Consider the following 26,214-nt stretch of genomic DNA (forward strand, 5'->3'; position numbering starts at 1 on the left):
TCCCTGAAGGGATAACCACAAATCGTATGTCCTATGGAGTCAAATCTAAGTGCTTTCCTTTGGACTTGTGTTAAATTTCCTTATTTTAGTGTCATTTGACTAGTTAATTTCTTACTTTTATTGTAAGAACAGGTGGGTTTCTGTGTAGAATATATAAGGGTTTGGTTTTGCATCAGATAAATATCTTTGATTTCATTAAGAACTGTGAATTGAAGGCGTTTCGCTCACATGAGATGCTAGTTTGAGTGAAGCCCCAGGTATGATGAGGCTGTATGTTAAATCTGCAATTAGTAGTTACATAATCTGACAACAGTTATGTAAATGCATGTGTCCTATAGAGCAAAAGGGGCTGAGAGATGTATTTCCTATGTCAAGCAGCACACTGTGCAAGAGCTTTAATTTCTGGAAAATACCCACTGCTCTGCAACAGATAATCTGTGTTAAATGTGAGTGTTTTGGGATGCACGCATCTCTGGAGCTGAAGAGATGATTCACGCTCAAAGCCCTCTGAGCAGCTTTTGCTGTAATGCAGTTTCTTTCTTTGAAACTCATGTGGTTCACCAAAAATTGAGTCTGACTGGCTTTATGGGGTCCCTTGTAATGAAGTTAAAGGTGAAGATAGCCTGAAGGAAGGCTGCAGGAATATCTGTGGCACTTCACAGAAGGTAGTTGTAGGATATGTTGGTGTATATCCATGTCAGTTTTGATCTAGTGAGGAAGATGCAGGATTTAGCATGTGCTACTGACTGATACAATTCAAGAGTCAGTCTTCTCCATATCTGTTTAAGTCCTGTATTATAAAATGGGGACAAGGGTACTTCTATATTTTGTAGTGATTTTATGAGGAGGAATAATACTTTTAATACAGAGGGAAGAAAGGTGTTTAATTAATTTAGGCACGATTTTTGGTTTAAAAGCGTGGGCTTGTGTAGCAAAGGATTAGGGAGGCAAAAGAGGGACAAGGAGGGAGCTCCCTGAGAAATTTAGAGGGATCCTCTCATGTAAATAAGTAGAGATGGGAGGACGGTTAAGAGGTGCTGTAATTACAGAAGATATGGGAAAGGCAAAATGCCAGGATGAGAATGATTATGATAAAGGTGTATGATGGTCACAAAGGATGAAGATGGAACGCGAATTCTGAGAGTTTAAGAAGATTTTGGCCTCTTAGCATTCTGATAAGTGTTATTTCAGGGGTAGAACCTGGATTTAAATAGGATCTAAACATGGAGGTGAAGGAGGTCTGCTGCCCACACGTAAAGCTGGGCACATGGAAGCAGAGGTGAACAGCAGTATTAATCAGAGGCCAAGGATAGGATTTTAATGTTGGGAGTTTAAAGTGTATTTTTATTGTGAAGGAAAAAGAACCAGATAGGACATGGTTTAAGGAGGACATGAGATAAGATATCCTAGGGCAAACAAAAGGAGTTAGAAAACTGAAAATTTGATCATTGAAAGCAAAGAGTATGAGAGAATTGTAATTGAGAGTTGACAGTAAGCTGAGCAGGTAAGGAAGGTTGCAAGCTGCTGACGAATATATAGAGTCTTGTGCTTTTGTGTTAGCAAGTTAATTAGGCTAACTAACTAATGGCAGTCCAGAAAAGCAAGGAATATGCACTAAGAATTAGCAATTACTGCTTTCTGAAACAATGACTGGAAAGTGCTGAAGGATTGTAATTTATTCTAAATGGTGTTTAGATCCTAGAATAATAAATTAAAAAATCCTTGTTATCTCCCTTATTTCCAACAGATTTTTTGCTTTTTGAGTGTCCAATCTATGTTTAGTTTTAATATTTCAGTGTTACCCTCAAATTTCATTGGGGATTTTTAGCATCTATCGTCTTGTTGAATTGTGTGGAGTTACAAGAAGATGTGTGAAGACAATGTGTGTACGGAGTCAGTTTTCAGTGTTCCTTTTCCTCAGAGTTGTTTCTCTAGCTACGTATTATTTGTCTCATTATTTATTTGTAATGCACTTGTAAGTGCAAACTCTTCTGTCAGCAAGCCTAATACTGTAAATATTCACAAACACAGTTTTGGAAGTTAATATAAGCTTTTGTTTCTTCTACAGATGAGATCATTTCATACTCTTTTTTTGGAAGAGGTGGCTAAAGGAAATGGATAGCTATTCAGATTTCGATGCAGAGAACCTCACAACTATAGCTAATACGTCTATTTCTTTGCCTGGACAAATTGGACTCAATGCCACCAGCGATACTCCCTCTATGTCAATAAGCAGGCTTTTCCCAGCCTTGTTAGAATGCTTTGGAATAATTCTTTGTGGCTACATAGCTGGAAGAGCCAACATCATCACATCAACTCAGGCCAAAGGACTGGGAAATTTCGTGTCCCGTTTTGCACTCCCAGCTCTATTGTTCAAAAACATGGTGGTACTTAACTTTTCCAATGTGCATTGGTCCTTCCTGTACAGTATTTTAATTGCCAAAGCTGCTGTGTTTTTCTTAGTCTGCATTTTAACATTGTTGGTAGCCAGTCCTGAAAATCGATTTAGCAAAGCAGGTTTGTTCCCTATTTTTGCTACACAAAGCAATGACTTTGCACTGGGATATCCAATAGGTAAGTATGCTTTCTTCTTTAAAATTATTTGTCAGTGTTCTAGACATGTTTGCTTTTATTTTTCCATAATTTGAAATTGACAACTGAAGTGATGGGCTGTCGAAGCCATTTCTCAAGTCACGTTTCTTGATTTCAGACCATGTATTTTTTAATAAAGGGAGAAAACTGTCAGCTGGTATAAACGGTATAGAATTTAAAACAATCCAACTACTGTTGTCTATATGATCTTGTCATATTAAAGTAAATCAGATTAAAAAGTAAAATAAAAAATTATTTTGAATATAATTTCAAAATTGGTATAAATTACCTTGCACTTACTGCAGGCAATTCTCCTTATGGGAAATAGCCAGTTTCCTCAAGACAATACTTTTGCTTTGCAAAGTATGAGCCTGTACCTGTGGCCTCTCAAATAGCTGTAGCGTGGGGTTTTTCTACCGATTTGGCATTACCTCTTGGTTTAGCTCAAAGGGACTATCTAACCATAATGTTAGTGTCTACTGGTTGTGGAGTGTGTGACAAACTTTAAATCTGTTCAGAAGAAACGTCTGATTTTTGTGAACTTAGAATTTATGTAGCCAGTCATGTTTTATCCCTTAATCTTTCTTCTATTGTGGCCAGTAGACATGCTTTAGGGTATAGACTTGGAAGAAGTCAGTCTTTTAAAAGCAAAATTGCTGTGTGATTTGTGATAACTTGCAGCAGGTCTCAGATCAGAATTTTATGCATCCGTGGTGCCATTCTTGGGACACGGAACTAACCACCAGTCCACTAGAGCTGAAAACCCAAAAAACCCCCAAGACACAGAGGGGCATGCAGAGTATAACTTGCATAGCTGTGTCCTCTTGTAAGCTTATATTCTGAATTCCAAGCAATGTTAGTTATTAAGCCTAATTTTATACCAAGACTATTTTCTATTTGTCTTCCCTTTTTTCTTTTTTTCTTTTTTCTTTTTATAGGTTTTCTTTATGGTATGTTAACATGCTTTTAGCCATGTATATTGTCATACTTGGGAAGTGATCTGGAGTTATAGCAGGCTTCTCCCACCTGCTACTGTCTGAATTGCAGAGCTTTTTACCTGCCTTGGGAGGCTCTTTGGTGCCAGTGCAGCTTTCAGTGCTGTCTCTTCCCAGGCTTCCCATGTGGCTGGTGAATAGTCAAGGTTAAGAACAAAAAAAGAAATCAAGTTTGTTGTGGCAAAGCAAAAAGCAAGGTACTTGATCACAGAATTGAAAAACAGTTACAAAAGGGAATGTTTAACGTGCAGTTCCAGACTATACGTAACAACAAATAGCTCCATGTTTTGGATTACTTGAGGAGTTGGCAGTTTCTTTCTCCCTATTCCAGGGCAGCATGCTCAGGAGAATATTGAATCTTTCTTAATATCTTCAAATCTGCTGGATATGTATAAGATATAGACAAATGCAATTGCAAACTTTTTCTTACTTAGATGAAGATACCCTGTTTCCCTCACTTGCATCTCCTGAGATTTATTCCTCTTGGGAAAAATCAGAAGTATATCACAAATAGGGCTGTGAGGATTATGTCTTTGTTTATGGTACCAGATTAAAATGCCAGTTAAGGTTTCTCTGGTTTTTTTGTTCTCTCAACCCCCCCCTATTTTAAGGTTGTCTGAACATATTTCCATTGTATACTTCTAGTTAAAGGATTCTTCCTACTTTGAATGACTTTCTTGTCAGGCTACATTTTTCTTCAAGTATTTCATGATTTATAAGATATGATTCATATTTTTTCTGTGTACAAGGTAGCCAAATTCATAACATTTAGTTAATTAAGAGCTTTACAGTAGTACTTGACACAAACACTGTAGCGCTTAAGGGTTATTCATTTCTTGAGTTGTTTATTTCCTTTCCTGTTCTTTCTCTACTCCCATCCCTAAACTTTCACCAGTGTTTGGTTCATGTTGTCATCTGTGCAAACCTCTTACTGTTAGTGGCTTCTTTGAAATGTTTGCAGGACTGGCAACAAAGAATGCCTTGCTTGTTCCTTTTATGTATGGTGATAGGTAGTGCTTTGAGCAAAACCTGATCTTTTAATGGAAATATTTTTAAAGGCAGCTTCAGTTGAAATTTGTAAAGGAAAACAATCAGTATTGACTAATCTGTGTATTATGGTAACACTATATTTTAAAAGGCAGTTTGAACTCTTAAATAACATCCTGAGTTGTCACCCCATGTAATTTTTCTAATAACTTTTATGCTATTTTTTGCTGCTTAGCAAAGATTTGCACATAGGAAAGTTAAAATGCAGGTTAAATTTTCAAAGACCACCAGTCCTTTTTTCTCTAATCATTGTTACAACAGTCCTACACTACAAAGTGATGTTGGGGTGAAAAACAACTGGCACAGAAGTTTGCTAGCAGCCCACCCCCATGCAGATAGAACTGCTATGATAGAAAGCTTTGTCTGTCTGGCTTTTTTTATTATTGGGTGAGATGATACAAGTCTGACAGAACAGCTTTCATCTACTCTCAGGTGCTGTATTGTTAAAGCACAGGTGTAGCAGAAGCATTGTGTGGATGACGGCTCAGTTACTATTACTTTGATGGTGCTAATTGTATTAAGCATGAAAAACTAGTGTGTGATTTATATGTAATTTTGAGCAGCTGGAATGTGGAGAAATGATTTTTTTTAAGTATTAAAATATCATTTATTTCTTTTTTTTTTTTTTTTTTTGTTATGATCAGTAAGCAAGCACCTTGATTTAAATAAAAAGAATTTTTTTCATCAGAGATAGTTGTGGATTATTTTTACTGTCTTAATGATTCCCACTGACTCGGTAATCTGCATTGGTTCCACTTTTCCTACCCAGGAAAATGTGTTGTGACTTCACAGATCAGTTAAAGTAATTACAGACTTAAAATATTGTGTTAGTATACAGTTTAACTTTGCCAAAACAAAATAATGATTTATTCCATTTTTCACTTGAGCACTGTTTACATGTGACTTACATTGAGTTGCATTTGATTGAAATGGGCACTCTGTATAGAGCAGCATAAAAACATCACTTTAAGGTTTGAGGTTTTAGAAAAGAAATTTACTTAGATAAAAAGTGTCCAGCATATTTAAAGTGGTTTTATTTATAAGAATATATGTAATGTTTAAAAGTGGCTTGTTAAATGCAGTAACTAACCACAAACTTGGTAGTCCTGCTCAGTAGTTTGTTCAGGATTTTAGGACAGGCAGCTGTAGGATACATGCTTTAATCATGTAAGAGGAAAAGCACCTTCAGTGCCTTTTCTTATATATTGGAAATCAAATGATAGAGAATGTCAGTTTATTGATTCTAAAGAGGAGACTGTTTATAGTAAGTGTTGATTTAGCACTTAATAGATCTTGTCATTCTAGATGCCTAAACAATACGAAGGTATCATTTTGGATTTTGAAAAACAGTCACAAGGGAAAACTTCTTCAAAAAAAGAACAGGTTTAGTATACAGGGAAATGGAAATACCTGCAATAGTTGGCTGCTTAGTGATCTTACTCTTTATTTAGTACTTTGGGTGCTAAGTTATCCACAGAAAGGTCCAGTAGTTGTATTTATTCAGTAGGGCTTCTCTTTTTTTAAAAAAAAAAGTATTCTTTCTAGTACAGGTAGAATTGCATCTACGTATTAGGATACTTCTGCCTGGGAAAGAATGTGTTTGTCTCACTAGGGTAGGAAAAACTAAAATGGAAAGCAACACTTTGCATATGTCTGAAAATTATTGGAAGTAATAACATTATATGGCAGGTAAAAGATAGCATCCTACTTTAAAAACGTTGGCTTTTTTTAATTCACCCTAGAATAGAATCTTGTATATCTTTCCAGAGTCTTTTCATGATTTTTTGAAGTGCTGTTAGTACTAACTTGAAATAGGAGGAATTCTACCTTAACTCAGAAATATGCAGCAGCAATGAAAACAAATGCTCATGATTTAAAGTTCCTTGAGGGACCAGAATGACAGCGATAACTCTTGTCCCAGGTAGTCCCAGAGAATGAACTATTAATTACGTGAGAATGTATTTTTCATTTGGTTGTTGCTTTGCTGTGTTGTAGTGAATCAAGCTTTGCTGTGTTGTAGTGAATCAATGTAAAAAGATCACACTTGACTTACCCACTGGAAACTGGTTAAATTCCAGAGATGTGAGACTCCCCTAAGATAAGCAGCAACTTGTGTCCCGCAAAGGTGCATTTAATTCTGCACAACGCTTATGTTTCTGGGGAGGAAAAGCACTTCAGGAAAAAAGAAAAACAACAAAAACCCACGTTTTTTTCAGCACTGGGGGTGACTCAAAGGATGCATGGGATTGTTATTTTCTTTCTTTTTTTCTGTAAATGTTGACTATTCATAGAATTATAAAATAGTTGGATTGTTAATCTTTAGCCTTTAATGTGTTCATAAGATGACTGTGGCCTAGTGGTAATTGGGTATAATTCTCTTACTGTATCATCTTCTGTTGATTATAAATGCAGTTACTTCTGAAGGATAATGGATTTTTTCTTTTCTCTAGTTTTCAGACAGCAAAATTTAATTTGAAATTAAATGTATTTTTGTACTGAAATGTTATCACTCACCACTTTTCATTTCCTGTCTTCTAGTTGAAGCTTTATATCAAACCACTTACCCAGAATATCTCCAGTACATTTACCTAGTGGCTCCAATATCTCTTATGATGCTAAACCCTGTGGGGTTTATCCTCTGTGAAATCCAGAAGTGGAGGGATAATCGCACTGTGTCACACAGCAAAATCAAAATAGTGGGCCTAGCACTCCTTCGAGTTTTGCAGAACCCAATTGTATTCATGGTCTTCATAGGAATTGCCTCAAACTTTATTCTTGGCCAGAAAATTCCCGAATACCTTGAAAGCTTCCTTGATGGACTGGGCAGTTCATTTTCTGGCTCTGCACTTTTTTACCTTGGATTAACTATGGTGGGACAAACAAAAAAACTGACAAAGGGTATGTTTGTTGCACTGATCCTTCTCATCACAGCTAAACTGTAAGTTTGATTTATGTACTTTTGTAATTTTGTTCTCTAGATGTTTTAAGCTCTGAATATAGTGGTCAGATGGCTTTTCTTTCAAAATCATTATATTGATAGTATCTTTCACTTTCCAGTATTTTGGGTGAGTGCTTCCCAAACTCTTTGATAGCATACAATTGTTAGCTTTTAAAGGAAATATAGCAGACCACAAACCACTCTGCAGAGTGGTCATGCTCTGCAGAGAAAAGTAATCAGGAGTGCTGTGGCTTCATGGACTGCCCGCAGGCCATCTGTCACCAATTGAGTGTTTGGAGTTTTACTAGCTTAAATTTAATTTAATAGCTAAATTTAAAACTTACTGGGTAAATAGTTAGACAAGGGTGACTTTAAGTATTATTTGATTAGCATTTGTGTATTCTTTGGATTACACAATACATCTCTAAATTATTTCCTTGCTTTGTCTGTAAATCTTTGAAGCGGCTATATTGAAACAGCTTAAAACCAGTTACATTACACTCAAACTGGCTGGCTTTTAAGCATGAATAAATGACAACTTGTATTTAGAAGTTATGCTATCATTATCTTCCCTTGAATATATCTGAGTTACTGGTGAACTAAATATTTGCTACAGAGCTACAATTAACGTAACAGAACGATTGGTGGTTAAGTTTATAGTGTAAAATTTGGAAGTGCATTTGAGTATCAGTACAACTAACTAGTGAACTTAAAGACCTAGTTTGTAAACCAGCACAATGACAAATTTTGTAAGAACATGGAAAAAAAAAAAAGAAGTTTTTTAATATTACCTCTTTGCTTTGCTGGTGAGTTTATGTAATTAACTGTGTAAGGCTCACTCAGTGAGTCTGTGTGAGATCTGGGGTATTGCTAAAGCAAAATAAAATAGCATTGATGCAGGGGTTTGTTTCTGGCCAAAACTTTCAGAATGGGATACTTAAGCTTGAGCCCTTGTTATTTGACAGCTTGCAGAAAGGTGGTGTAAGTTTCAAAGCTGTTGATTGCTTACAGCTACTATTGCTTTAACAGTTGAAAAAGGGGGGGTTTTTAAAATATTTTACCCTTCCAAATCTGAGTTTTATACAAAGAACGTGTCTGCACAGTCAGAGAATGTGCTTACAACCCAGAGTTTGTTGTCATTTTTACTGTGGTGGGGTTTTTTTGTTTTGTTTTCTGAATGGGTTTTTCTGGTGTAACTTGTGACATAAAACTTTTAATCAGCTGGTAAATGTTGTGGTAACCAAAGGCAATCATTCAAAGTGATGTCAGTATTTTGCTTTTCATAAAGAGTAATCAAATAAGCCTTACATTTTGTTTTGTTTCATTTTCTGAGTAAAAAGTCTATTGCTATAACTTGGGTAATTATTTTTTTAATTACTTTTTTTCCCATCTCTTTTCAGACTAATGATGCCATTTCTCTGTAGAGAAATGGTGGAACTCTTGGACAAGAGTGACAGCATTGTCAACCACACCAGTTTATCAAACTATGCATTTCTTTATGGAGTTTTTCCAGCAGCACCTGGTGTCGCAATATTTGCAAGTCAATTTAATATGGAAGTTGGAATTGTATGTAGTTAGATTTTCCTAAACATTTACTAACTTTGAGCTTAACTTTGTGGATGACATACTTACATAAATAAGTAGGCTTGATGAATTTGCTTTTCTGTAATATAGACTCCTTAGATTTACTCGTACTCCCTAAATCTTAAATATAGATTATATTTCAGATACATAAGATATATATATATATTTCAGTATTCTTTCCTGATGTCTGAAGTGTCTTGGTAGTATGCATACATGAGTAAGTCCTCATACTTACCTTATTCGTGTCTCTAGTAGGAAGAACTAGGATTACTTTAAATATAAAGAACTTGTATCTTTCTTTTGTTTTGTCTTGTTTTGTTTCCTTGTCTTGGAGCTACTGTTTTTGTAAGAAAAAAACAGACATTATGTTACTGACTTCAGTAAGACCAGTGTTAGCTTAATGCTGAAAACTTATAGAAGAAATTATGCTTTAATTGATTCTGTTGTGGTGCCCTTCAGTTAAATCTTGCAATAGAAATACATTTTACTTTTTTTTTTTTTAAACAGTAGAGGGTATCAAATATCTTTTCAACTTAAAATACAAATTTTATAACTCTTTCCTTTCTTCCAGTTGAAGTGACATTGAAACATTCTTGTTGACTTTCACTGGTTTTGATGTTGTCTGGTTTTTGTTTGTTCAGTTGGGGTATTTTTAAAGAAAAAGGGGGAGGAGGGGGGTGTGAAAAGGACACTAAAAGTAAACGTTACAAGGTAGAATTTTGTGCCCAGCACACTCAGAAGATCTCTTTAAAACGGAGATCTGGAATACGAGTAACAATTTATACTTCCATACTACGCGAATTCTAGAAAACAAAGACAATGAGAAGCCAAAATAGAAATCACTTAAATGTAAATCTATGGGTTATTCCTATGAATTGGTGCATATTAGTGTTTGCATAACTACATGTTTTCTTATTTATTTACGATGTAAATTTTTGCATCCAAAAGTGAATTTTGACATTGTAAATCCACCTCTAGACTGTAGTTATTAGAATATTGAACGTCCATGAAAAAGCTCTGTGAGAATTTGTAGTACAGAGCTCTCTATTCCTACTATTTCAGAAGCTTGTTAAAATTTTCAGTTTAACTGTATGTATAAAATGGATACTTTCTGGCTCGAATTCTAAATCAGTGATTTGTTAAAGCTCTATGTATGTTTAATTCGAAGGTATAATTTTGCCAGTGATTGTATTCCTGAAAGCAGGTCATTTAGCTTGAGATGTGAATAAACTCTGTTCTTATTTCTGTTTGACTCTTTGCAGATTACCTCAGGCATGGTGATAAGCACTTTTGTGTCCGCACCTATTATGTATGTTTCTGCATGGCTGTTGACCATTCCATCTATGGACCCCAACCCACTGGCATCTGCACTCCAAAATGTTAGCTTTGACATAAGTATTGTCAGCCTTATTTCTCTGGTAGGTGTTGATGAAGTGAAATAAAAAAGCATGATGTCATGACAGGGTATGTTAGTACATAAGCAGCAAATTGAGTCATGATAGATGAGACTCATATCTTCATCATATCCTGTTGCAGAAGGATGAGGAAGGAGTTAAAAGTCTTTTTGATTTAGTAATGCTTGGATATCACAGTAATGGAGGCTGTGTACAAACTTCAGCTCCAGAAACATCAGTGAATGTTTATTTACTGAAGTATTAATGAAAATATTTAACTTGAAAGTTTTAATTTCGCTTTATTGAATTCCTTTCTAGAAATACTTTGCTTAAAAAATGGGATGATAATCCGGAAGTCTGATGTGAATTGTCTTTTGGCTTTATAGGCACTACAGATGGTGTGTTTATTTTGTATGCTTTTTTAAAATAAAAACATCTGTGTTGGAGGGAGTTGGAATTTTCTTAAGTTGTTGTCTCACTGATGTCCTCTTGTCTTGGAACTGTGCCTCAAGGGAAGCCACAAGTGAGCACTGCCTCTTGCTGTCATGGGTCCTTTTAGGAGATGCAGGGGAGAGTGGGGAATTTTAAGTTCTAAATTGCCAGGCTTCTCTATGGTCATTTACGTTGTGAGGAATGACCAGGCTTTACACACTAGAGGCAGGTTCTTGGTGCTTTCTGGAAATACTTCACCACCATGAGAACATCAAGATGCGTTGCTTCTTCTGGCCATAGTTGCTTAGGCATAGGGACTGGCAGCAGATGGTGCAGAGCTAACTACAGCCAGCCTGTTGCTAAGAAACTTTTGAAGAAGATTTGTTGTATATTTAAGTTCACCATAGTCTGCCAGAATACTGGTTTTTGGGGAGTTTTTTGGGGGTTTTGTTTTAGTCTTAAATTTTATTTTTTTTTTTTTTCCTTGACTGTTACAGATGTGGTCTCTTATTGTTGTTCTTCTGAGTAAGAAATACAAACAGCTTCCTCATATGATTACAACAAATCTACTTGTTGCTCAGGTCAGTAGAAAGAAGAATGCTGTTGTTTTTTTAAAAGTCTCTTTTTTTTAAGAGAGTTTTGTTTTTTTAAAAGTCTTTGTTATCTTTGTAGCCATCTGTGGAGGGCAGAGGAATCTAATGTGTGACTTGTCTAAACAATTTCTGTGCCTTAAAATACACTCTTGAAGAAAATTATAGTTGATGTTGGAAGTATGGTTCTTAAACAGAACAATAAGCAATCAGAATGGAGAGTGGCTTCTGGAATATGTTTTTATTTACTGCCTAATAGTGTTGAGTGCACTTCTGTACCAATTTATGCCAGTCTGAAGTCAGCAACGCCAGGAGCAGCAGCACTGTGTGTTTGACTCTATAGTGACCTGACTCAAGGAGCTAAATAGAAAACTTATCACCATGCTGGTTTAGCTCCCTGAAGTAGCTTGCTGAGGGATCAGAGAGGTGCTAGTGCTGATGTAAGGAAGGGGTGTGGGAATGCATAGCTGGTGGCTAGGGAAGGGCAAAACCAAATAGCTCTGGATTAATTTTAATTGTTATTTAAACTGAGAAAAAACTAGAGCATACATGTTCCTTTTTCCCTTGAAGTCAACTGCACAACTGCTGTTAAATTCAGTGAGTGCAGCCTGAACTTGTAATACATGTGTGTGGTAGTGCTTTCTAAAGTGTTCTGTAGTTTAAACCAATTATATGTATATATGTATGTATGTATAGTAAACTCTGAGGTCTGATCATGGAGTCATTTATTTGAAAAACAGTCATGTATGAGAGTTGCAGCTATTTCTTGTCTGTAACAGCAAAGATACCTTCCATCTTAAAAAAAAATAAATAATTAACTGTTGGGTTACTGTTTCCATAATATTTCAGCCTGTCTTCAGGTTCCTTCAGTACTAAAACTGTCATATGGACAGTGTCATTAGGTTAAAACTTGTATAATTCTTGGCTGAACAAATATCTGTTGACCTGACCTCAGCTTCATGTCCAAATCATTTCAAATAAATGGTTTGTACTTAAAAGCTTTACATTTTAGTTATTATAAGGTATATAAAGACTCTGAGGGGTTTTTTTCTGATTTGCCTTATTCCCAGTTTATCTGAGCTATATAATTTCTATCAAAAAAACCCCTCTTGAAAATAGGATACCGTAGTCGGTGATATAAGCATAATACTGAATTTACTGCTGCAGTGCTTTCTGCTATGAGAAGTATCCAGTTCGTAAAATCACACTCCAGTGAATCTGGGGGTGGAGTTTCAAAGCATATTGTTCAGTTTTTCCTGCTTTCCCAATTTAAATGATGGCATCTTACCTTTCTTTTCAGTTCATTGCTTGCATTGGAATGGTGGCGTGGAATTTCATTGTTAAAGAGAAGGACATGACTGTGCAGATCCTAGTATTTATATTCCTCTACAGCTCACTTTATAGCACCTACCTGTGGACAGGTATGATTTTTCTAGGCAGAACCTAGGTACTGTAATAAAATATTAATGTTCTGAAATAATTTTGTTGTGTTCTTCAGAGTAATTGTTCCTTTCACGTGCATGTAATTCTACAAATATGCATACATGTAAGCTGTGCCAAACCAGCAACGCAGGGCTGCATCAGGCACTGCTTCTACTACGGGAAGCTTGTATCTGGGTCAAGCCTTGTTTGTCTTTGCTAGACACAGCAGCCTTGCTAGCTTGTAACAAAAACTAAACCCTCTCGAGAGGGAGGAGCAATTCCAAATAGAGTGAGTATGGTAGGTTGCCCTTCAGGCAATCAAAATCTTATTGGCGATTTTAAAATGAATGCAGAGTTAAGATTTTAATTATTTAGCATTAGGTAGATTTTAAAACTTTGTGCCTCAAAAAAGTAGGAAATAGAGAATGAAGGGAAATACCAAAGCAGCTTTAACGTTTCTTTCCCATAGCAATCGTAACTTCTAAAAACATGTCTGTTCTGTAGGTGCAGGTGATTAATGAAAGTATTCCTTGAAATAGGCAGAATCTAAAGATGCATCAAGAAGCTTGGAGAACTTTACATGTATAATTTAAAAAAGACACTTTGAGTATTCAGGAAACTTTTTTATCCCATTCTTGAGTCCAGAAGTCCATGCTGGTTTTGTGGAGTAATTTGTATTTGTGTTTAGCTGAACTAGGTAGCTCATGATTAGTAGAGACTAATGTAACTACTAGCTTTGCTTCAGCATGGGGAATGTTGCTGAGCTTCTGAGCTGTGAATAGAATAAGCTGTTCCAGAAAATACTCACATGTATAGTTATATATGTAAATATACATAAAATTTTTTGTTAAATTTATCATTGACTTTATAAAGGACTAGTCAGTTTTTAAAGAAATGTTATAGGCGAATACAACATAATTTGGTGGCTACTTAAGAGCGCCAGTCTGGAACAACTGCTGTGGATACTTTAAGAAGTTAGTTACTTGTGTATTAAATGTTCTTATAACATCTTTTATACACTTGTGAACCTTTTTAAGCATTTAGGAGTGGATGTCTAATATAAAATGTCCTGAAACTTCATCAATGTTACATTATTAATATGATTTTTTTAAGATAATAGGTGTTTCTATTTTGCTTTCTCAGAATGCAACTAGAAAAGCAATTTTTGACTATTTGAAGGTCTGTCTGAGAAAAATATCATAGTTATTGAGCAGGTCACATCATAGAGTTTCTGTATTTATCAATTTCCTTTTTAATAATAAGCAAGGCATTTCTTTTGGTTCTTTTGTAGGTTTTCTGTCTTTCTCTTTGTTTCTATTGAGGAAGAGAGAAACAGTAAAGATTCCCATTGGGTTTATTATCATAGCTGGATGGGGGTAAGTTAATTCAGATGTTTTCCTGTAGAATTAGTGAGAGCATGCTGAATATGTTACTTTGTCCTATTTTGCTCTTTCAGAGTCCCAATGCTTCTGGTGGGGATCTTACTAATTGTTGGTGAACATAACAACACAAGTATTGACTCTGCCTTTTTCTATGGAAAATATCAGGTATGAGTATATTCTGTTCTCATCATTTCAGACTTCTGCCATGTCCAGTACATTATTGAGAAATTGTGTTCTCTGTTTGCTTCTTATGTAAGTAGCTTTCAGTTGAAGTACAGGCTTCCATAATAACAGTATCGTTATAGGATGCTTATAGATTGATATAAAAATGTATTTCTGTAATGAACCATTAGGAAGACTTGTTTGAACAAGCAGCTTGATGTTTAGGCAACTGTGACTAAGAAAAAAAGGGAGTAGGCTTCCCAAAGAAAGGCTTAGGAGTGGTAATGATTTGCAGAGTCCTTTTCCTGGTGACTAATTTGTAGTCTCGCTTGATAATTATCTAAAATTGTTAGTATCCAATAGCTAATTAATGGCCTTTGGTCTGTAATAGATAGTATCTACATTACCTGTGTGGCAGTAACTGCCTGCACTTCTCTGCACAATCATGGGTTGAAATCCCTGAGGCTGAACTACTGTTTTTACCAATAAATAGTTCCTCTTTTCAGAGGATGTAGAGTGCACTAGCATAGATATTTGCCATGTGTTCCCTCTGTCTTACAAACAGAGGCTATGAGTCTCTCAGGATTATTCATGTGGCACTTTCACAAGTATTAAATAGCCTCAAATGGACTCTGAGTATCCACTCTGGTGGCACATGTTTAGAAGGAAAGGTTAATGAATATGATGCTCCCCGTAGTCAAAAATATGGAAATTAGAGCTGTGCCAGAGGGTAACAAGAGCGCATTCCTCTTTGGAACTAAAAGGTAACTTAATAGAACTTAAGCTGGAACACTAATGGTCCTGAGGGGACAGGTGATGATGAGGGGATGCTTTTGGATTGCATGGGAAATAGGAGTGCCACTAAAAAAAAAAGTTACTCAGGCAAGGAAAATTAGTCCTATGTACTGATTGCTCTTTCAGTGCCACAAGATGCAAGAGCAGTAAATATAGAAAACCCTTATTCAGATGCATTTCTTAGTATGTTTTTGAAAATACAGAAGTGAGATATATGCATCTATTTCCCTTTTTTTTTTTTTTTTTTTTTTTGGTGTGTATTTAAATGTATTTTCTTTGCTTTCTTAACAGATAATTACCACAGCAGTGATCCTTTTTGTCAGTATATTGGTGTCAGGTATCTCACTAATGTGCATGAACAGAAATAGGCAAGAGTCAAGCTATGAGGTATTGAACCCATATTCACCACGTAGGCAAGCGGAGGAGGTTGAAGTGGGAGGGAGTGAGGGGAATCAAGTTTCAGCCACTGTGCCTCAGCCTCCTCCAGGTTCTTCGGCACAGCCTTCTCCAGGTTCTTCGGCACAGCCTTCTCCAGGTTCTTCGGCACAGCCTTCTCCAGGTTCTTCGGCACAGCCTTCTCCAGGTTCTTCGGCACAGCCATCTGCAGCAAGAGGTAGAGAAAATAGATTTGCAAAAGAATATATGGCTCAGAACACAAGAAAATAATGTTCCGAGTTTGATTCTGACCTGGGAAAGACAGGTTTTTTTAGACCTTCAAGTGTTCCACTAGGACACAAATAAATCTAGATATACTGGCCTAAGGATTTAGGTTTGTGTTTTTCAGGAAAGTTTGATGGTTATCACTGTACGGGTGGGGGAAGTGGACAGGAAAGAAAGCATGTGTATGGTTTTTATGTAAGTAGTGGTATCTTGATAAGAATGTGATAAATGTGGTACACTAGGCGTCTTAGATTGTTTACCCACTAAAATGTCTCTCTGAGAATGACTTACATGCCAACAGCATTGCTACTCAGTGTGTTTCTGATCTTCCTTGTTTGCTTGTAGCCTTTTTGATCACTTTCAGTGATGTTTCTTTCATAGTGGTAGTGCTATGTTAAGTATTTCCCTATATTAGTAGTGTATACCATTTGCCCGCTCAGCAAATTGGAAAAATTAAGTCTGCTTTCTCCTTTGGGTTATTTTGGAGCATAATAGTTAAAGCTATATAGAATTTATTGTTATACTTGGAAAATAAATTGTGGTAGTGAAGGAAGCTAACTATCCTGTTACTGTATACGCTTAATAGGTTGCTGTTCTTGTCAAACAACAAATGGTGAATTATCCTGTGCTAAAGAAAGCAAAGCAGTGTCAAATGCTGTTGAAAGCAAGGTTCTTCCAATTGAGACAGGTAAAGCAGTAGCGTCTCCTTGGTTTAATACTACAAACTCTTCTACAACATTTGTGTGTATTGTTCTCACAAAGAAACTGTTGGGGCTGTTGTTCTCTCAACTCTGTCTGAATAATTTGTACCTCATATTCAGTTCAAGCATTAGGGTTGACTAGGTATTTATTCTCTTCTGCCTGATGGTTATTAGTAATCTTTCAGTGCTCAAGGCGGACAGTTGTTTTGGGTTGATATTTTTTTTTCTGCTACTATGCTACTCTAACAAGTCCCTGTCAGCATTCAGACTTCACCTCTCTATCACTGCCTTTTTTGGATGCTAGGAAGTTGAATGTATAACCCTACTTTTCCTGAAGTTTTCAACTTTAACACACTTCTTTACATCCTCATATTCATATCTTGTGTCTTCTGAAAAGGCCTTGAAGCCTTTGTTGTAGTCATGAGTAAGTGAATGAGAAACCTAAATGAGATCTAGAGGAGTAAGCACTTATTGCAGCTTAGGTCAAATGTCCATGCTGCTGTGCTATTCATGTCTAGGGGAGAAAGATGGAGAAAATTGACTATGGGGGCCTTAGAAGTCACTGAAATAGGAAAAAAGGGATCAAAGTGACTGTTCAGCACCTGGTGGAAAACTGCATGCTCAGCCCATTCTCATCGTACATCACTTTCAGTAATCAAAGCTAGCTGCAGTGCAGCCTTTCCCTTTTAACGATTTTCTTTTCCCTTTTTTCTGTTGCGTCCTCAACAAGGAAGTTCATATCCTTGTGCTTTGCTTGGATGCAACTTAATTTCAAACAAATCTAAATATTTCGCACTGAAACATGCTTAGTTGTGTCTCCTTTCACAAAATACTAGCTTTCTACCTATTGCCAACTATTTTGTCTATTAGGTAATTCAGACAAGCATCATAAGAATGTCTTCCAGTGATAGAGGAAGGCCAGTTTAATTTTCTTATCCTAAAAGTTAAGGTAGAAAACATATTACGGTTGAGTGGAAATTTTTTCGCCATACTGAGTGAACACTTCAGAACTATACATCACTAAAAGCTAATTGTAATGAACACACTTGTGTAACTTTGGCTGCAATAATTACAAATCCTTCCACTATCCCATTGAACTACTGTGACAGGTATCTGGTTGAAATTCTTACGTATGTCCTTGCCAGGAAGTTTTTCACTGCCATCTAGAGGAAGATAATCAGAATTCCTTAGATCTCTGTAGCTGGAAGCCAAGCATCCATTCTTAGTGTGTTTGGCTCTTTTTGAGTGTTCTGGTACACCATGTTAAAAATACAGTTACAGAACTTATCTAGAGCTCAACAACGCTGAGATACAAAGTAAAAACATTAAAGCTGACAGTATATTTGAAAAAGTTATTCCAGAAAATAATTCTAAGTTTACTTCTAGTAGTGTTTTCAAATGTTAACCGTGACATAAGTTTCCATTAAACTTTTGAAAGAAGAGTTCTGATGCAGAAAGTTTCTTCATTTTAGGAGCACATGTAAAGTACTGTTTCGTTTGAGAATAGATGTCTGAATAGGTTATTGTCAAAGCTAATATTAAATTTTGTGTGTGTGACTTCATTACAGATGCTTACAAGGTAATTTGACTTGGCAAGTTACGTTAACAAGTTAGAAGCCTAATGAAAAATCCTGGTTTGTTTTTCAGCTGATCAGTGCATGAGTCATTGCAGTGCTCGAACCTGCGTATTGGCACAGGAAGAACAGCTTCTACAGACTGGAGACAAACAGCTGGCCAGACATGTGCTGCTGTGCCTACTTCTTATTGTTGGCCTGTTTGCTGTAAATATGTTGGTTTTTTCTCCCCACATAGTTTAACTCATTGAGGTGGAATGATTTTTAGGAAGCTATGTAGACAGTCCAATAAGAATCTTCCAATTCATCATGTAACTATTCATTAGACAAATTAGAGGCTTTATTTTGATCCCTTACTGGAAGAGGGATATCATAAAATTAGTTTTTCTGTGCCACATCATAAATTGAAAGCAAGTTAAGATTGATGATGTTAGTGAGGAAGCCACACTGGAGAAGCCTCAAGGAAAAACAAAATCAGATTATATCATTTGGTAATTAATTCATCACTACCACCCCTCTTCCCATTTTTCTCAAGAGCTAGTCATCTTCCCTGGACAATAATCAATTAAAAATATAAAATGAATTCTACTTCTGAAGGAGACTATACACAAATTGTTCCATCTGATTGTGCTTATCTTTGGAACTTGGATTTCTCTGAGGTGCTTTAGTAATGAAGAATAATGTCAAACTTTATTTGAAATGAAAAAATGCAGTTTTGTTCCTTTTAGTGGTGGTTTAGTGGCAGTGTAGCTAAGTTGGTGCTGCCAGGCATCATTACTGACTAGATCCCAGCTGTGAAGGTGGCTGCTCCTGTGTAAAAGTGTGAAATATGACAATGTAATTCATAGGGATAAAATTTGCAATTTTAACTGTGGCTGTGATGAGAAACAACTGTCTGAATATTATGCTCAAAGTTGAGCTTCTTGTAGATGGCAAATAGGGGGAATTGTTTTTATTTGAAATGGAAAATACTATGGCACAAATATGTAATACTGCAAAGCAGGACAGCGTGGCACAACTATGTAATGTAATAGCTACTACTGTTGCTTTTCAGGTTATGCTAAATTACAAAATGGGAGTTTTCCCTCTCTCAAATTTTCTTTATCAAATACTCCATTGTAATATGGGTATTTTTACAGCTTCTGTATTCAAAAGGTGTCCCAAATGTTAGCCTCTATTTTAGTTGTATCTGAATGATTACATAGATACTATGAAATGAGACCAGTTAAATTACAGAATTAGCCTTTACACCCAAAGGGGTTAACTCTGGAGGCTTTTTCCTTCTGACAGGCATCTAAAAGAGCTGAAGTGGTATGTGCTTCAGCTTACTGCAATCTTAACTATGCAGAAAATACATAGAAAGCACTGGTCTCGGCTAAACAGGCCTAAAGACAAATACTGCAAATCTGTCTGGGCTAATATTGTCTGTGTTAGGTTGAATACCTAAGTATGCTTAAGGCAAGTTTCTTACGTAAACATGTGAGGGATAGGACCTCTACATTGGTATGTTTTCCATTATTTTGCTTAAAACCAACCAAGCTCTCCCCCACAGCTATTAATCTGAACTGAAATGATGTTTTAAGGTGTTTATTCCTTCTTCATTGTTTTTATCTGGATCATTTGTTTAGTAAAGATAGTGAAAATTGTGCAAGAATCTATTAGCATGTGAAGAGTAAGAAAGTGCTTTTGATTTTTAACAGTCAGATTAGGTTTGTGGTTTTTGTTTTTTATTTGTTTGTTTTTCGTAACAGAATCTTTCCAGTTGTTTGTGGTGGCTGTTCAACCAAGAGCCTGGAAGGCTGTATGTGGAATTGCAGTTCTTCTGTGCTGTGTTTAATTTTGGTCAGGTACTTATCAATGCTTGTCCTGAAAATGACTTGGTTAGTGGGTGTTGCAGCAGATGCTGTTACAAACACTGTAAGTTGGAGTCCTCAACCAATGCTGAAGTTACCAGCTCCTTATGTTGTTTTGTCTTTTTTTCCTCAAGCTTTTTCTTTTGCTTTGATAGCTTTCTTATCATAATGCATGTCTTTTATGGCGTGAACACTTTCAAAGGTACAAATGACAACTGAATGGCAAATGTCTATGAAACTGAGTAGAATTTTAGCCTTATTTGTCCCAGAAAGCCTTCACCGGTGTTGCTTCCGTGGAGTTACACCAGTATAACTAAATAGGTGCAAGACAGCTACATAGATGCTTTTGTTGTAAGGCTTTAAGTTATTACCGCTTCAGTTTCAGTTACAGCACCATGAATTGATAGCTAACAGTTAGATGGGTGATTGTTCCAGCTTCCCATAGTCTACTTCAATGCAAACTGACACAAGGTAGCTTTGTTACCTGTGAAGGTGAAAGCAAGGCAGCATTAATACGCATGCTAGAGGAATGTTTTACAGATCCATGGATAGCTGTGCCTATAAGATACACTGCAGTATCAAGTAATGGTAGAAGTTTTGATACAAAAGCAGCACAGAAAAATGAATTCACTAGAGAGCATTCTAGCATTCAAATGACAGCAAGTAAGTTCTTATCTTGACATTAACAAAGACAGATTTAAATAACTGGCTATGTAGCGTTAGCCAGTTATCCTGAACTGTCAGGTGTCAAGTCACAGTAGGTTTACTGAACTGTTTCTTGAAGAGTTTCTTTGATGTGCTGTTATGTATTAATCTGTCTTTTTAAGGTGCAAATGAAAAATCAAACCAGAAACAAAATGCATTTTGAATGATACCTAGAGAAGAGGGATATTTTTAAGTGTGTTTTGGCAATGAGTTTTTTGACATTTTAGTTCTGTTCTTTAGAAACTAAAGTTTTTGCTTAATGTTGCTTTTTCTGTATTGTTTTCCTCCAGGGCTTCATTTGCTTTGGTATTTTCGGCTTAGATAAGCATTTAATCATTCTACCATTCAAGCGAAGGTAAATAGAATCTTTACACTCACACCTATAAACTGAATTATTAACAATAATAATTTTAAAGGGTATTGAGTGTTCCATTGCATTCCATTTCCTATTTGTTTGATCTTCCAAATTTCTTTTCTCTCCCATTTGTGGAGAGCGAATTGCAGTTCACTGTGCATGAGTTTTTACTCCTGTCCTAATGTTACTCTCTGAGACAAAAATCCCACAGGCTCCCTATAGACAAAATCTTTGGCAAATGATGGTGAAGGATGTGATTGGATCAGCGAGATGATGTATCTTCAGAAATAATCTCAACTGGTAAATTAAAACTTGGAATCTGGTTTAGCATTCACATCTATCATCACTGTCTTAAAGTCCTGTATTCATAACCTAATACAAGTCCTTTGTGTGGACGGGCACTTTCGCTATGGATGCATATGTTGTACAAAGCCATCTTTAGCTTAGAGCTAGCTGGCTGCAGTGTAAATACAGCAGCTAAAGCTGCCTCTCATCTGCTCTTTGTCTTTCCTTCTGCCTGAGCCTAGAATAAAACTTCTCAGCGTTCAAAGACCATATAAGTATATTAGTAAGACTGTATATAAAGTATCAGGCACAAACCCAATGTAACAGTTGGAATAAGCTTCCTATGAGTTCTGTTCTATTATTTGCAATTTCCTCTAAAATGCCTCTGTTTGATTTACTGGTTTTCATTTATTTTCTCTCTCTCTCTTTTTTAAGACTTGAGTTTTTCTGGGGAGGAAGAGAGGCGGCAGGGCATACAGATCCCTGTGTACCTGAGGAAATCAGGATGACCTGTCAACAGTTTGTTCATTATCATAGAGATCCCTGTGTCAAAAGTATTGTCAGAGGCAGAAGGTAAGGTTCCTCCCTGCCCATATAACTGTTACAAAGGTCATAGCTCACCTTCTGGAAATAATTAAATGCAGTTTAATATGTCTGTGGACAATTCCTGTTGTGGTGTATTTATTCAAACCTCCTGGTGAAGATTAAGAATTTAATGGTAACAGAGAAATATTTCTAGTCTCACGCTGAAACATTGAGATGCAGTTTATCACAGCATCCCATCTATGTTTCTATAAATTACAAAAAGTTTTATATCGTTAAGGCATTGCCCGAGTTTTGCATTTACCTGGAGTTCAGGAGAGAAAATCTTTCTGAAGAAACGTATATGATAATACCTGTAATGGAGTACATGTGTCTATGAGTTTTTGTCAAATTTGAGACCCTGAATATGTTTTGTTTTGAGATTAAAAATGTGTCAGCGTATAAGTGACTAAATTTTTACTAATAAATAGCTTTTACAGGAGGCAAAACAGTTGCAACTTATGTCAGTGTGTACTTGGAGGCCACTCAATACATTATAGTGGGTTTGGGACCTTTACACCTTTTGAGTTCGTACAATTTCTTCTGCTCATTCCTCTAGTGAGGCCTAAACCTCAATTTAGGAGATCAGCAGAGCTTTCAGAGGCAAATTAGGATACCCAAATCAAGGATTATGAATTCAGGTATGTGTAGGTGGACAAGAAGAGAAATGCAGACAGAAGCAGCAGGAACAAGAAAAAGATGCTGCCTGACTTTAGATACTACTGTATGAAGTGGAGACATGAAGAATTGTTCTGATAGGACACTTTGACTTTTCGTATCATGTGAGCTTTTAAGTAGGACTAGTTTGGTGGAATGAGGTGGTCTTTTAATGGTCAGATAGTGCCAAACCATATTATGTAACTGTTTTTTACAGCAGCATGATTTTGCTCAGTCCCCTTAGAAGTCAGTAATGTTCCATAAGAAATAAAGTAATAAAGTTATCCATTTAGGAAGAATGGAGTATGGCAGTTCAAGGACTTGCTTCTTTTGTGCCAGACAGAAAAGAAGTACCAGAAAATGTTCTTTTTGAAATAGAGCAGGTTTCACAGCTGTGTTTCTTGTGCCTCTGCTGCTATTGTGGTTTCTTGGGCTTTGGGCTGTTCATTTGGTTGGGTTTTGTGGTTTTTATTAATCATAGATCCACCTGAGCATACCTCAAAATCTGACATTTGTTGCTTCATTGTTTTAATGTTATGTTTGTATGGAACTAGTTTCATGTCTTATTTCTCCTTGTGAGTTAAAAGAAAGCATTCATCTTCTCATTTAAAATAATCATCTAACTCGATCCTACCCTCTTTGATTTAAACATACCATACTGAGACCTTGTAATCATGGATTTTTGTTTATTTTTATTTTTGCTTTCTGTTAATAGAGTTTAACACTTGCTCTGTGTTTCTGCTGCTTTTGACTTTAAAAAATTAGAGAAAGAAGTTTGGGATTTGCTGTCTTGTGTAGCTGTTAATCATCTTCAGAAACCCTGCACTTGGGTTCCGTAGAGCAGATTTTAGATAACCAGCAACATTCATTGCTGCAGGTAAATTTCTGAATGGTATTTTTACTGCAACTAGGTAGGTGGTTAGTGGCATCGTCTCATAAATACGTGAAAGAAAATTAGTTTAGTCTTGCTGTAAAGGCTTTAGTTATTATTAGTAGTGTCTGTGTGGTAAATATTTAACCAGCTCTGCATCTTAAATGGTTTTTGTTTACAATATATGTAAGCAGTTAGTGTCTGTTTAAAACTCTAAAGAAATCGTAAAATAGAATTGAAGTGCAGATTGAGTCCCTGTTGCTACGGGCATGCTGCACTCAAATCAGATATTTTGTTGCAGAAATGATCATGCTAATGAGTAGATGGGAAGTAAGTATCTAAGAAATAGAATTACATTGTGTGTGCTTTTAGGAAAATTGGTTCTTATGTTCACTGAAGTTTCCTTGCACAAGCCTTAAATAGCTGTAGATTCGTTTTGCATCTTACTGAAATGTCTGTAGGAAAAGGTAGTGAACATTGGCATGTCCCTAATATAGAAAACTTGCAAACTCTCTTCCTAACATGCTCTTAACTGTCATGATGTCTTTCCTTGTTTCCTGCTATTTTTCCTTGCCTTTCCCCATCGTGCAGTGGTGATACCAGATTTACAGAACATGTGGGTGAATCATTCCTTTGACATACAGGTGTGGTGCAAAGATCTCCACTGGCATCTTCTTTGGCTGTGACCTGGTGAACTGGCTCATGCAAGTTGGCCTTGCCTCTGACCGTGGTGAAGCTGTGGTGTATGGAGACAGACTGATGAAAGGAGGCGTCATCCAGCATATTACGAATGAATTTGAATTTCGGGATGAATATCTGTATTACCGCTTTATTCCTAAGAGATCAGTTGCAGTTGAGAGCCATTGACCTGAGCATGTAGGCAGAGGACAAGCAGTTAGGGGGTGAGTGTGAACACCTCCTCTGCCTTCACCACTGAAATTGGAAGTATTCAGGGCTCCCAAAGAATTATGTTATTCTATCTTGTAAAGTTAAGAGATGTGGTTCTACTTGTGTCTGGTCTGAAGGAAATGGTAGCAAGTGATATTTAGGGAGCGTTGCAACCAAAATGCAATAGAACAAAACAAGATGCTCTGGATTTAGAGCATTTTTTTCCCATTTTCAGCAAAACAAATAGTAAAATGATGTGTCACTGTCGTATTCTAGAGGCATTGTAACAGCAGCTTTAGTGATTGGTGCCACAGTGGAAGAAAACAGCAAGAATGAGAGGTATTTTTCATGTTGCTGTAGGTTTTCCATATTTTAGTATGATAAAATATTGATTCCTTTTTACAGTAAGGCATCTCCTGATTTCATAGAAGTAGGATTTCTTCTGTCATATCCCAGTTTTTAATACTCCACTCTTGCCTAACACCAAGAACTTGTTCTAGTTGTTTACACCTCAGATCAGGTGGCTTGTTTCTCATGTCGTTCTGATGTCAGAGGATTAAAGCTGAGGAAATATTGAATAGAATAAATAATGATTTTGTACAAATTTACCAAATCTTAAAAACATCAAGATACCCAATGATCCCCCCAGATTAGGAAATGAGATCATGGAATTTCAGATAAGCAAGTGGTTCTGTACTTTTGCCTTATGGTGGTAGTAACTTTATCAAGAGTAGATTTTTGCCTTCTGAAATTAACCTTTCCAGTTTAATTCAGAAGTGCCAGCCTCAAATAAAGATGTTATGGAAGTCTTGGATACCTGTGCAAGTCAAGATGAAAAATTTTATCAACTCCTAAAACCTTTTAAATGAAATACAGTGACTTTTTTAAATCTCCTATATAAAGAATCATAACTGAACATCCAATTTAGGGTTTAGAGTAGCTAAAGATCCTCAAGTTTTAGTATTGGTTGCCTAACACGGGTTTATAATAAGCCTCAGGTATCCTCCTACAATGTTTAAATAGTTACTGTAGTGTCATTCAGATTCCTGTGCACTGAAGGCAGCACCTGAGAATCTGTGTGTCTTCTGCAGTATTGTACAAAGGTTGAAGACAAGCTGTAGTATCTGATAGCCATTATGCTGCCCTGCTAAAACTGCAGGAACAGCATTGATGTCTCTATAAAAATTTCATACAGTGAGGGAAAGGAACCCAGGTATTTAAAAAAAAAATAAATTGCTCAAGCATATGAGTAACTCTTTTCATCCTTTTTTTAAAAAAAAGTCTTTCCCTGGTTTTGTTGGTTTGTTTTTTAGTACATGGATTTTTATTACAGCTCCTATGCACCTACTTTGTATTGAGAATTGAAAGTGATTTTAGCAGCATAACCTACAGTTCAAGAAACAGTTGTTTTATGGTAGCTGTAACTCCATGCAAGACTTTGATTGGAAAAAAATTCCTCTTACTGTCAGTCATATTGCACTTCTGCAGTGTGCACAGAAACACAACTGCATCCTACTGCATATGCGTGCTGTACAAACTGACATGTTTTAATGTTTTCCAGCAACAGAATAATTGACATTTGTATCAGGCTGTGGCCACAAAGGAAAACAATAGTGTATTTCCATTGCAACTGCTGAAGACAGCTATATCAAATATTTTGAAATAATTAGATATGTGTGACTTAAGAGCAGAAGCCATGAGTATGTCTGGCTTCTAAATACTGTAACTTGTCAATAAATCTGTTATTTGA

The 26,214-nt window shown here is 36.3% G+C and overlaps 1 protein-coding gene across 8 annotated transcripts in view; it reads left to right on the plus strand.

Moving 5' to 3' along the window:
- GPR155 (G protein-coupled receptor 155) overlaps positions 1-26,214 on the plus strand; it is a 28,368-nt gene extending 2,154 nt beyond the window's left edge. For 3 of the 8 annotated variants that reach the window (XM_030487928.1, XM_030487929.1, XM_030487930.1), the window contains exons 2-16: positions 2,069-2,574; positions 7,173-7,572; positions 8,973-9,138; positions 10,419-10,574; positions 11,480-11,563; positions 12,873-12,993; positions 14,286-14,370; positions 14,451-14,541; positions 15,625-15,946; positions 16,580-16,681; positions 18,342-18,475; positions 20,020-20,115; positions 21,117-21,181; positions 21,902-22,039; positions 24,221-25,889. In XM_030487928.1, the coding sequence (XP_030343788.1) occupies positions 2,115-2,574; positions 7,173-7,572; positions 8,973-9,138; positions 10,419-10,574; positions 11,480-11,563; positions 12,873-12,993; positions 14,286-14,370; positions 14,451-14,541; positions 15,625-15,946; positions 16,580-16,681; positions 18,342-18,475; positions 20,020-20,115; positions 21,117-21,181; positions 21,902-22,039; positions 24,221-24,443 (2,643 nt within the window). In that variant the 5' untranslated portion in view covers positions 2,069-2,114 and the 3' untranslated portion in view covers positions 24,444-25,889. Of the gene's footprint in view, positions 1-2,068; positions 2,575-7,172; positions 7,573-8,972; positions 9,139-10,418; positions 10,575-11,479; positions 11,564-12,872; positions 12,994-14,285; positions 14,371-14,450; positions 14,542-15,624; positions 15,947-16,579; positions 16,682-18,341; positions 19,233-20,019; positions 20,186-21,116; positions 21,182-21,901; positions 22,040-24,167 lie in introns of those variants that run through there. The other 5 variants (XM_030487932.2, XM_030487931.1, XM_030487927.2 and 2 more) reach the window with 5 other exon arrangements.

Source organism: Strigops habroptila, chromosome 5 (assembly GCF_004027225.2).
Source record: "Strigops habroptila isolate Jane chromosome 5, bStrHab1.2.pri, whole genome shotgun sequence".
NCBI lineage: Eukaryota > Metazoa > Chordata > Aves > Psittaciformes > Psittacidae > Strigops > Strigops habroptila.